The sequence below is a fragment of the Zingiber officinale genome, chromosome 9B (assembly GCF_018446385.1).
Source record: "Zingiber officinale cultivar Zhangliang chromosome 9B, Zo_v1.1, whole genome shotgun sequence".
Taxonomy (NCBI): Eukaryota; Viridiplantae; Streptophyta; class Magnoliopsida; order Zingiberales; family Zingiberaceae; genus Zingiber; species Zingiber officinale.
The window spans coordinates 83,572,380-83,585,999 of NC_056003.1; the positions used below are offsets into that span (position 1 = coordinate 83,572,380).

At 38.0% G+C, this 13,620-nt stretch overlaps 1 protein-coding gene across 1 annotated transcript in view; it reads left to right on the forward strand.

The window, feature by feature from the left end:
• LOC122022632 (rust resistance kinase Lr10-like) overlaps positions 1 to 13,620 on the forward strand; it is a gene marked incomplete in the record, with an annotated part of 142,714 nt that overhangs the window by 1,345 nt on the left and 127,749 nt on the right. Inside the window, 1 exon segment of the mRNA XM_042580673.1 lies at positions 9,263 to 9,615. Within this exon segment, the coding sequence (XP_042436607.1) occupies positions 9,263 to 9,615 (353 nt within the window).

Consider the following 13,620-nt stretch of genomic DNA (forward strand, 5'->3'; position numbering starts at 1 on the left):
CGAACCCTTATATAACTGCGCAAGCCAAAAGCCGTAAACACAGAAATAGCCCATCTCATCGCTGCATCGATCGCATCGCCTCGATCGTCGAGCTATCCCGACGGCCGAGACCGATCAGCCTGGTCTCGGCTGCATCGATCCACCGTTTCGTAAAGGCGCCCAACTTTGCCGATCGGTCCCGCATCGATCCAAATTCTGCGAAAGGCGCCTAACTTTCAGTTACTGATCGGTCCGGGGACCGATCAGTTTCATGCCGACGGTCTCGCATCGATCCTCAGAGGCACATCGACTTTCTCGATCGGTCTCGGATCGAGATGACTGATCGATCCATCGATCGATCCGGTGATTCCCCAAACCAATTCCCACGCCTTCCATACCAATATCCGGTCAACCTCGACTGGTACTTCATTCCTAACATCCGGTCACCCTGACCGCTGAATTCCGCTAAGTGTCCCCAATCCCTTCGACCCACTTAGACTTTTCCAACACCGAAGTTCGATCATCTCGATCCATCCGGACTTCGTGCCAAGCATCCGATCACTCCCTGACCTACTTGACTTTCCAACACTGTAAGTCCGATCATCCCCGATCCATCCGATTTTCCCCGGCTTCACTCACCGTGACTTTCCACACCGCCTAACATCCAGTTAGATTTTCCCACCGCCTCGCTTCACTCACCAGACTTTCCACACCGCCTAACATCCCAGTTAGGACTTCCCCTTCACTCACCAGGACTTTCCAACCGCCTAACATCCCGCTAGATTTTTTCTGCTTCACTCACCAGACTTTCCAACCGCCTAACATCCGCTTAGACTTTCGCCGCTTCACTCACCAGACTTTCCAGCCTAACATCCCTAGGACTTTCCACCGCTCGCTTCACTCACCAGACTTCCTAACCGCCTAACATCCGTTAGGACTTTTCTCGTGTCAAGCTTCTTGGACTTCTTCTTGCAAGTCTCCATACTTGACTTTTCCCAAGTCTCCATACTTGACTTTTCCCGATGCCAAGCTCCCGCTTGGACTTTTCTCACGAATTAGGTCAACCGTGTCAACCTTGACCTACGGTTGCACTAATAATCTCCCAACCATCTATTCTTGTCTCACATCAAGAATAGAACTCTCTCACGAGTGTCAAACATCAACATGCAACTCAACTAGGTCAACCTTGACCTAAGGTTGCACCGACAATCTTCCCAAGTCAAACATCAAAATACAACTCGAGTCAAGTCACCTCGAGTCGGGTCAACCAGGTCAATCTTGACCTAAGGTTGCACCAACAATCTCCCGATGTTTGACAAAACTCATAATCAAGTTAGGTTAACCCGATAACCTAACTTAGGTTTTCCAACCATCTTCCAATGTCCAATGTTCTTTCCTTGAACATTCTCTCCTTAGGTTAACCCGATAACCTAACTTGTTCTCCACTTCTCCCTTTGACACACATCAAAAAGAATTCCAATGTTCTTCCTTGAACATTCCTTGACATTCTTCCCCTAGCTTAGGTTAACCCGATAACCTAACTTGGGTTCGCCAATAATTCTCCAATGAACACTCTCCCCTTTTTGACACATATCAAAAAGAAAAAGGAGGGTATCAAGGTCAAGAGTTTCTTCCTAATGAAAGTCCCATACCTTTCATTGAAACTCTTAATTTCCCCTGACATTAGAGTCAATAATTAACTTAGTGATAATCCCATATCACTTAAGTCTTTAGGAGTAAAAACTCCCCTAAAAGTCAACTCCCCCTTGACAATAGGTAAAACTCCCCTAAAGGTCAACTCCCCCTTGACCATTGCACCAACAATATCTTGGAGAGTTTCAAACCTTCAGAAATTCGAAACTCAACTTCAAAAACTGAAATTTCAGACACCTGCTGAAAATCAGAAACTGGCACGCTCTGATCGGTCCCCAGACCGATCAGAAACCCCCATGGATCGGTCCCCAGACCGATCAGGCCTTCACCAGATCGCACCAAGCTCTCTGGTTCTTACTGGATCGGTCTGCAGACCGATCCATCCTATAAATCAGAGTTTTCGATTTTCTCCCGGAGAACTTAAACTCACAAAAATTACAGAAAATTCCAAAAATCGTGAAATTTTGAGGATACATTCCTCATACCATATACTATCATGGAAAAATAGTTTTCTATGAAAATAGTTTACATTTTTCAATCTTGATACAAAGTTCAAAAACTTTGAAATAGTTCAAGTTTAACTCAACTTTGTATCACAAGGTTCAATGATGAATGCAATCACTAAGATGGCTTCATCAAGGTTTTCCAAATCAATTTCAAAATGATTTTAAACCTTTTAATTTAGGACCATAATCTTAGGGCTATATGCACATGACTTGTACACAAGCTTTCCCTATGATCCCCAATTTCTTGAATTAGGCTCATCTAGGTACAAGAACTATGCACCTTGATCCTAACTCATGATCCTAATATCTCACACACATCTAAAGTGTATCAAACATATCCATGTCAATTTTGATGTGAGATATGGATTTAGGTATCTTAGACTAAGGTCTCATGCATTTTCTAAACACAAATTTGATCTCAATATCAAAATGTGTTTGTCATCCTTAAATCAATTTAATTGATTATTAATGCAAGAGATGATGACATGGCATATAATGATATCATAAGTAAAAACATGTGCCAATGTCATGATGTCATGGCATAAAGTTTGAAAACTCAAATAAAGCATGACATATAAACTAGCCTAAGCATTATTATGACATATCAAATGATAATAAAATAAATATGATGTTATGGCATGGCATATGACAACCAATCATGGCAAGTTAGCACAAATAAAATACCTAAATTCCCTATCTAAGTATCCTTAGCCTTAGCTAACTTAAAATCTAACCCTAGATTGCCCATATATCCCTAAGAGAAAACCAAAATCCCAATTATGGTATTTCTCTAGGTTTTCTTAAATTGTGCCAAATAAGATTAAAAATGAAATTTCCAATCTCTAGACACATTTAACTCTTCAAAGGAGTAAATGATAATTCCATTTCATTTTCAAAGGTTCACAAAACCTTGAAAATGCTCCTTGAGTGTCAATTTCCTCAAAGTTGGGTTAACTACCCTTCTTATTGGAGTTGACACTCTCTAACCCATTTATGGGTTAGAGAAGATGCTCCTAGGAACCCAATACCTACTTGAGCTCATTGGGTTCACTAAAAATTCACTAGGGATGACTTCCCTAGCAACCCTCCTAATGACCCTCTTAGGCTTTAAAGCCTTGGTCATTTGGGTCTCATCAAGGTCAACTATAGGAGTGACTCCCCTTGTGACCTTGGTAATGGTCTTCCTAGCCTTAGGTTTTGTTCCATAATCGAATGGAACATTATGATAGGTGGGCTTGACCATTTTGGACTTAGGTTTGTGACCCAAACCCTTTTTGTCCTTGGACATTGGTTTTTGACCCTTAAACCCTAGAGATGACTTCTCCAAGTTCTTAAGAGCCTTCTCCAAAGTATCAAGTCTTGACCTCAAGACTTGATTCTCCTTCTCTAATACCTCAATTTTTGATTTGTCATTTTTCTTTGAGGCATTCCTAGGCATGTGTCTAGTTGATTTGGGGTTTCTACCTAGGTTTTCCTTAACCTTAGAAGTGTTAATCCTAGGGTTAGCATTCCTAGTAGTATCCCTATCTAGGTTGACATGTTTAGCACCTAAACACATGTATTGATTTCTAGTGTTAACATGCTTATCATTATTGACTAATGCAATAAAATTACTAGCATGTATCCTACTAGAATTGCACGAATGAGCCTTAAAAGATACCTTAGGGTTTGCCTTAGCTCCCCCTATCGATGTGCATCCCTTGTCCTTGTGAGATTTCCTCCCCTTCGGACATTGGCTCCTATAGTGTCCCCGTTGCTTGCATTGAAAGCACACCACGTGCTTCTTGCCTTTGCGTGTTGGGACTCCGGCTTCCTTGACCTTTGGTGCCGGTGGAGTCTTTCTAACCCTCTTTGGACACTTGCTCTTGTAGTGCCCAAACTTCCTACACTCAAAACACATTATGTGTAATTTGCTTGAAATCAAAGTGTTTGAGTTACCTAGGGTTATGGATGGAGATGAGCTTTCTTCTTCAACCCTTCCGGAGGTGGAAACTTCTTCTTCTTGCTCCGAACTTGAACAAGAGGAACTCTCCTCCTCTTCTTCCTTGGATGTTGAGTGGCCCTCAACTCCCAATTCGCTCCCTCCATGATGTGAGCTACTTGGCTCACTAGGCTCCTCTTCATGGCTTGAAGTGGAGCTCTCCTCATGATACTTGGCCAAGTTATCCCATAATTCCTTGGCATTGTTGTAACCTATCTTACACAAGATGTTAGTAGGCAATGAAAATTCAATTATTCTCGTTACCTCTTCGTTGATTTCGGATTTATGAATTTGTTCTCTTGTCCACTCCTTCTTCTCAAGTGGTTTTCCTTCCTTATCCACCGGAGGAGTGAAACCTTCTTGTACACAAAACCAATTCATTATGTTAGTCATAAGAAAGTACTTCATCCTTACCTTCCAATACGCGAAGTCGCCGCATTCGTAGAAGGGTGGAATGGTAACGTCTTCTCCATAGAGATCCATCTCTAGCCCGTGCTCCCCCGGGTGTTGATCCGATGAAGAGCGAACCTTCGCTCGGATACCACTGGGTAGGAGCGGTCGTACTCTGCTAGAGAGGTGGTTGTGAATATCCTCCCCAAATCGCTCGTTTCTTCCTACAATTCGTTAGTGCAGCGGAAATAAAACGGTAGAAAGAAAATGAAGAAGACAAACCTCAAACAAACCGATGTAACGAGGTTCGGAGATTAGGGCTCCTACTCCTCGGCGTGTCCGTAAGGTGGACGAGTCCAGTCAATCCGTCGGTGGATGAGTCCCCGGAGAACCGGCTAATACAAACTCCTTGTGGGTGGAGAAACCTCGCCACAACACACTCTTGCAACAGCAAGTAAGGAGAGTACAGAAATACAAGGAAAGACAGCAAGAAATACACCAGTAAGAAAACTCTTGCTTGCCTTCTCTTCGACTGGAAGAAGCAGCAGCTCCAAGCGCCTACAACAGCAGGTGACCCAGCCAAAGGGAAGCTCACGCGAAGCTTCAACGCTTCAAGAACTCAGCAGAGCTCAGCAGCAGTAAGAAGAAAGGTTCGGAGAGAAGGAGAGAGTTACTGAAGTCGCCGAACCCTTATATAACCTGCGAACCCGCAAGCCAAAAAGCCGAAACACAGAGTTAAATAGCCTAGCCGCTTGTCTCTCAACTGCACGATCGCATCGCCTCGATCGGTTCGAGCTATCCCGACGGCCGTGAGACCGATCAGTCGATCGGCCTCGCATCGGTAAAGGCGCCCAACTGTCTCGATCGGTCCCGGACCGATCTTATCGGTCCCGCATCGATCCAACCGTGTCAACTTTCAGTTCGACGGTCCCGGGACCGAAGCCATCGCGTCACCCCCAGGCACATCGATTACTCGATCGGTCTGATCAGATGACCGACGGATCGATCCATCGATCGATCCGCCTTTGTCCAAACCAATTCCCACGCCTTCCATACCAATATCCGTCAACCTTGATACTTCATTCTAGCATCCGTCACCCTCGACCGCTAGAATTCCTCAAGTGTCCGGCCAATCCTTTCACCCACTTAGACTTTTCCAACACCAAGTCCGATCATCTCGATCCATCCGGATTTTTCTTCGTGCCAAGTATCCGATCACCCCTCGACCTACTGACTTTCCAACACCGTAAGTCCGATCATCCCCGATCCATCGGATTTTCGCCCAGCTTCACTCACCGGGACTTTCCACACCGCCTTCCCAGCTAGCTTCACTCACCAGACTTTCCTAACATCCCGCTTAGATTTCCTTTCTCACCGCTTCACTCACTGTGACTTTCCTAACATCCTAGGACTTTCTCCTCGGCTTCACTCACCAGACTTTCAACCGCCAACATCCCATTAGATTCTTTAGGACTTTCCACCGCCTTCCCACTCGCTTAACCAATTCCTCGGTTAAGCTTTCTTTCCTGTCGGCCAAGTCTCCATACTTGACTTCCATACAAGGCCAAGCCCCTCACGATGCCAAGCTCTAGGTCAACCAGTCAACTCAACTTTACCGCGGTCACAATAATCTCCAAACCACCTATTCTTCTCTCACATCAAGAATAGAACTCTCTCACGAGTGTCAAACATCAACATGCAACTCAACTAGGTCAACCTTGACCTAAGGTTGCACCGACAATCTTCCCAAGTCAAACATCAAAATACAACTCGAGTCAAGTCACCTCGAGTCGGGTCAACCAGGTCAATCTTGACCTAAGGTTGCACCAACAAATAACACGCATGATAAAATATTAAGGTAACTTTGCCATTTTGTTTTTAATAACCATATGCAACTTTTTGAACAAATTGGTTGAAACCATGCTTTCAAGAAAATATTTAAGACCATATATATAGAGTGATAATATCTGACTTTTTTTTAATTATATTTTTTTAATTTGAATTAAAAAAATTAATAATTCTATATATAAATCCTTAATATATAAATATATCTCCTAATCACATCATAATACTCCATAAATATTTAAATTTATTTTATTTTTAATTTTTAAAAAAAATAACTTGAAAATTATAACCCAATTGGGAAGCATGAATCCTAAAATAAAATCTTAAAAAAATATTTTAATTATTTTTAAATTTAGAATTAAAATAATAATAATAAATAATTAAAAATAACATACGATATCTATTATTTCAATTTTAAATTTTAAAAAATCAATATTTCCATATAAACTCTTAATCCATGAATATATCCCCTAAACATATTACAATATTCCATAAATATTTAAATTTATTTCATTTTTAATTTTTTTTTTACTAAATACTATAACACAATTGGGAAATCTGACCCCTAAAGGTAAAATCTTAAAAAAAAAAAAATGAGTAAGCAATCTAACCCTAAAAGAATATAAAATATTTTTTTATTTTTATAAAAAAAAAATAATTGATATCAACAGGCAAGTCAAAGTTCCACATGCAAGATAAATCACAAAGACAGGTAATCATATTCGTGTGTACTAAGAGGATATGTCAGCCAAGCAATGCGACCAAAGATATCCTATTTCTAATTATTTTTTTTTCTAAATTTGAATTAAAAAAATCAATATTTCTATATATATCCCTAATATATAAATATATCCCCTAAACACATTATAATACTTCATAAATATTTAAATTTATTTCATTTTTAATTTTTTTTACTAAACATTATAACTCAATTGGGAAATCTGACCCCTAGAGGTAAAATTTTATAAAAAAAAAAGCTTGAAAATTATAAACCATAAAATAAAATCTTAAAAAAATATTTTAATTAATTTTTTAATTCAAAATTTAAAAAATTAATAATAATAAATAATAAAAAATAACATACTATATCTATTATTTCGATTTTAAATTTTAAAAAATTAATATTTTCATATAAATCTATATCCCCTAAACACATTACAATACTCCATAAATACTTAAATTTATTCCATTTTTAATTTTTATTTTTATTAAATACTATAACCCAATTGGAAAATTTGAATCCTAGAGGTAAAATATTAAAAAAAATAACTTACAAATTATAAAAAAACATGAACCCTAGAAATACAATTTTTAAAAAATATTTTAATTATATATATATATATATATATATATATATATATATATATATATATATATATATATATATATATATATATATATATATATATATATAAGAGCATTGATATGCTCAAGGAAATGCTCAAGGATAGACATATAAAGTCATGACCCACCATTTCACTTTTTTTGGACCCCATCACTTTATGTGTTTATCCTTGAGTTTTTTTCCTTGAGCAAATATATATATATATATATAGAGAGAGAGAGAGAGAGTTTTGATCTCCTGCGCGACGCGCAGGAGATCAATTAATAACTTTTTAATTTTTTTTTAATATTTTAAATTAAAAAAATTAATTAACAAAATTAACATTTCCTTATATAAATTTTTAATACATTAATATATCCCCTCAACGTACTATAATACTCAATAAATACTTAAATTAATTTTATTTTAATTTTTTTTTAAAACCAAACACTATAATCTAATTGGGAAGCCTGAACTCTAGAGGTAAAATCTAAAAAAAAAATAGCTTTGATACTATAACCCAAAGCCTGAACCTTAGAGGTAAAATCTAAAAAAAATAGCTTTGATACTATAACCCAAATCTTGAACCCTAGAGGTAAAATCAAAAAAGAAAAATAACTTTGATACTATAACCCAAAGCCTGAACCCTAGAGGTAAAATCTAAAAAAAAATAGCTTTGATACTAAAACCCAAATCTTGAACCCTAGAGGTAAAATTTAAAAAAAAAATAGCTTTGATACTATAACCCAAAGGCTGAACCCTAAATAGCTTTGATACTATAATCCAAAGCCTGAACCCTAGAGGTAAAATCTTAAAAAAAAATAACTTTGATACTATAACCCAAAGCCTTAACCGTAGAAATAAAATCTTAAAAAAAATTAATTATTTTTTTAATTCAAAATTAAAAAAAATAACAAAACACAGACATTTTAATTTTAAAAAATAATATTTCATAATACGTTACGATATCCCTTATCATATTACAATATCCGTAAATACTTAAATTTATTTTATTTTAATTTTTTAACTAAATATTATAATCCAATTGGAAAATCTAAACCCTAGAGGTAAAATCTTAAAAAAAAATTAAGCGAAAAATTATATCCCAATTAGGATGCCTGAACCCTACCAATAAAATCGTAAAAAATATATTTTATTTATTTTTTTAATCAAAATAAAAAAATCATGATATACTGCGTGACGTGCACAGTCGCGCACTGTACGCGTCGCGCAGTATATCAAAATCGTGTGTATATATATATACATATATATATATAATATAATATGATTATGATGACATTAAATTTTTTTTTGCCATGTTATATATATATATATGCCATGTTATCGATATCAACTTTTTTTTGCCATGTTATCGATATGGAATTAATTACCCAACTAAATATGCTACTTTGATCATTTAAAGTAAAATTTTAACTCAAATTTTGCATCCACTATTGAACTTCATAAGAAACACATATATCTTTGAATAAAATATGAACTTGTGATACAATAATAATATATAGTTGGATGAAAAGAATTTAAATCATTACTAACTACTAATTATTTACTTTCTTTTATTTACAGGAGCAAATCTGGAGGGGGAGGAGAGAGAGGAGTTTATCAAGGATTGCCAAACTAATTCCACCTGCGGAGAAATAGATATCCGATATCCCTTTCGCCTGGTCAACTCGACCCCTGCCTACTGCGGCGTTCAGGGCTTGGAGGTCTCATGCTCCGCTGCCGGTGACGCCATCATCACGCTTCCTCATTTAGGGCCCTGCAAGATCATCAAATTCGACACTTATTCGGTTAGAATCAAGGTAGAAGGCAATGAATGGGCTCGGTGTCCACTGCAAAAGCTCAGCTCCACCAATCTCACCGGATCAATTTACCAGCTGGAACACTATTACGGCTACTACCCCTACTACGGCTACTACCCCTACTACGGCTACTACAACTATAAGCTGGTGGCCTGCTCGAGTGAAATAACAACAGATCCGGATTGGATTTCGGGACCTATCAAGTGCCTTAGCGATGAAAGTGAAGGGCAGTTGGTTTATGCAGCGGATGCTTGGGCTTCCATGGACAGACTCCCGTCAGGATGCGTGACCACTGGAATCGGTGGTTGGATCGGATATGCACGCGGACGAAGGTTTGGAGTTCTGGTTCAGGGATTCATTCAAACGCTACAGATGGATGTATCTCTTAATATTCCGGAATGGGAGATATGCAGAGACTGCCATGAAGAAGGAAAGCAATGTGGATTTAGCCGCAGAAGAAACCAAACTGCCTGCTTAGCGAGGCGCCATGGTAATCTTCGTTCCAATGTTCTCACGTTCTTTTATATTCTCTTGTTCAAAAACATGACAAATTTTTATTAAGGTAACCTTGTCATTTTTCATTTTTAATAATTACATTTTACTTTTTCAACAAATTGATCGTTACGGAAATTAACATTGCAAAAGGTATTTTACTATTCTGTCTTTGCCATGCTATATCGATTTGGAGTTACCCAACTGGAATTTTAAACCAATTCAAAGAAAAAAAAATTAACTTCAAAAGTAGCACATCGATCTTTAGATAAAACAGAGAACTCTTTGCTGCGTTCGTGATGTAATAATATTTGGATGAAAAAAAAATTAAATCATTACTAATTGTTTGCTTTCTTTATTTACAGGAACAACAAACATTGGGCTCATAGTTGGTGAGTCCTTGTACCACTTTAATATGTATTCTTGAGCAAACAATTATTTGAGAAAATAAATTCTACATAGTCAATTCATTAGAACTAAATATAAATTTTATAATATTACTAGTTCAATCTCTTTATTGATTCTTTCTATTCTAAAAAAGTCTTTTGAATGATTTGTTTCTATGCAGGAATATCTGTAGGTGGTTTTGTAGTTGTATTAACATCTCTTATTATATTGTACATATTAAAGACGTCTAAAAAGGATCAAGAAATTCGTATCAAGGTAGAACAATTTCTCGCAACATATGGTGATGCAAAACCAACTCGATACTCTTTTTCTGATATTAAAAAGATCACAATGAGATTCAAGAATAAGTTGGGGCAAGGTGGATATGGAAGTGTGTATAAAGGGGAGCTACCAAATGGTATTCCGGTAGCAGTTAAGATGCTCGAAAGTTCAAAAGGGGAGGGCCAAGAATTCACAAATGAAGTTGCAACCATTGGAAGGATTCATCATATTAACATTACTCGTTTGTTGGGATTTTGCTCAGAACGATCAACTCGTGCTCTCGTCTATGAGTTCATGCCAAATGAGTCCTTGGAGAAGTATATTTTCTCAAGACAAGACAAAGGAAGCAAAAAATCATTGAGCATGGAGAAATTGTTGAACATTGCAATAGGCATTGCTCGAGGCATTGAGTATTTACATCAAGGATGTGAACAACGTATTTTGCATTTTGATATTAAGCCACATAATATTCTATTGGATTATGATTTAAATCCAAAGATTTCAGACTTTGGACTAGCAAAGCTTTGCTCAAGGGATGTTAGTATCGTGACAATGACAGCAATGAGAGGCACAATGGGATATATTGCTCCTGAGATGTATTGTAGGAATTTCGGGACGGTGTCATATAAATCTGATGTCTATAGTTTTGGTATGTTATTGTTGGAGATGATAGGAGGCCGAAAAAATCTTGATCCCGAAATAGGAAGAGAGAGTGAGATTTATTATCCAGAATGGGTGTATGATCGACTAGTTGAAAGACAAGACTTGGTATTGACAATGGAGATTGAACAAAATGATGGAGAAATATTACAGAAGCTCTCTAAGGTGGCTTTATGGTGCATTCAATGGAGTCCAACTGAAAGACCTACCATGACTAGAGTTCTTCATATGCTTCTAGGGAGCTCAGAAGAAGTGCACATGCCTCCTAAACCATTTGTCTCCCAACACTAATCATGATTATGCTGATTAATAAATATGTCAAATCAGTAAGTTCTCTCCTTTTGTGTATAAGCTCTAAGTGACTTATAGTACACATGTAATTTGATCATGTTTAAATTCAACTGTAATAATATAATCATTCATATGGTAGTGAATATATTCTAAGTTGAAGTAGAGGAGAGAATTGGACAGACAACTCTTTATTTGCCTTTTTCTATTCTCGTGCATAAAGCATGACATTAATTATGACATATTTATACTGCTCCATAACTACATAATTTGTAGGCTTTTAAAGGTAACAGATAGCATTCATTGTCTTGTTGATTAAGCTCGTTGATTAAGAGATATTATTGATAAGAAAAAGGTAGTTCTTGAATATATTCTTACATGTCCCTTCGGATGGGTCTAGTGGCTAGCGTGTTGTTACAATGAGGTCTGGGGTTCGAATCTCGGCAAAGTTGAGATAAATATCTCCCTTATGTGCTAATCACTATTCCAAAGGCTAGTAGCCGTCCGTGATTTACCTCCTCCGTGTTGGCCTTAGGACGGGTTGGCGGGGGCACTGGGGACGAGCGTATTCGCCTTTTGCCACAATTGAATACATTCCTACATCCTTCGTGTTGGCCCTGGGACGGGTTAGCGGGGGCGTTGGGGGCGAGCATAGTCACCTTTTGCCACCTTGAATACATTCCTACAGTTAATAAGTCATTGACTAAAGAGTCATTTTCAGGACATGTGAAGTTTTTGGGAAAAGTTATAACAGCCTGATCACAATATACTGTAACAAGACTCCCACTGTCCTCAGTAATCTTCAGATGCTTCAGAACCTTCTTAACCAGACAATCTCTTGCACAGCAGTTGTACAAAGCTACACACTCAGCTTCTATTATCGACAACGCTACACAGGTCTATTTCTTGTTATTCCATGAGATGACACCACCATTTAGCAAGAAAGTATAGCCAGATGTGTATTTTCTATCATCAAGGTCCCCTACCCAATTTGCATCTGTGTAGTCACTCAAGCTTATATTTGATTCTTTGAAACAAAGATAATTGTAAGATCTCATGAGCGTTAATTAAGGAATTTACTTACAAATTTTCTAAAGTGTCACGAGCGTTAACTAAGAAAGGTATCTACAAAATTTTCTACAAATTATGAAAAATTTTCAGAATTTAAAATGAATTTATACGACACATTTCAAAGGGATAGAATTATTCAATTTGATGGATGCATATGATACCCAATTAAATTAGGAGTTGAATGACCTTAATTACCCTAAGATAGGGTTAATTCGATCCTGCCTATACAGGCAGTGCCCCAACCTCTCACAATGAGGTGGTGGGACCCACTACTTAAGTGTGGGTCCCACCATCTCATTGTGAGAGGTTGGGACACTGTCTGTACAGACAGGGTGAAATTTACCCTAAGATAGGGTTAGATAACCTATGTATAAAGGCCAAACTAACTCATTGTTTCGCTGACTCCTTCCCAATTCACTCAGTGTTTCCTGAAGAATCGCTGACTCCGCCCTCTTCGACGGAGCTACTTCACTGAGCTTGAAGATCCGACCAGGCATCACACCACGTTGGCGATTCGGCGTGGGGGGTGGAAGGGGGCATTGAGATCGGATGCGGAGACCTCCGACGACCTCACCGACGACGCTAACACCGCTCGAGTGCTTCTAGAGGCGGCAAGGGAAGGGCAAGTACTTTTCTGAATGTTGGTGTGAGATCAATGAGGTAAGGTTTAGGTAGCTAGGGGGATCCAATATACTGTTCCTGATGCCCGATGATTGAGCGAGTCGCGAATCGATGTTTCCCGTGTGTTCTTCTTCGATCTTGTGAATTGCTACGGATTTTCGCAAGGGATTTGAGCTTTGGTGGGTGGAGTTGGTTTGATCGATTTCTTCTTGACGGCTTGTGTTCTGGACTGATTGATTTCTTCTTGACGGCTTGTGTTCTGGACTAAATTCTAGGGGGAGTTTTGGATACTTTTGAGGATGTTTGCTCCTTTCTGTTTCT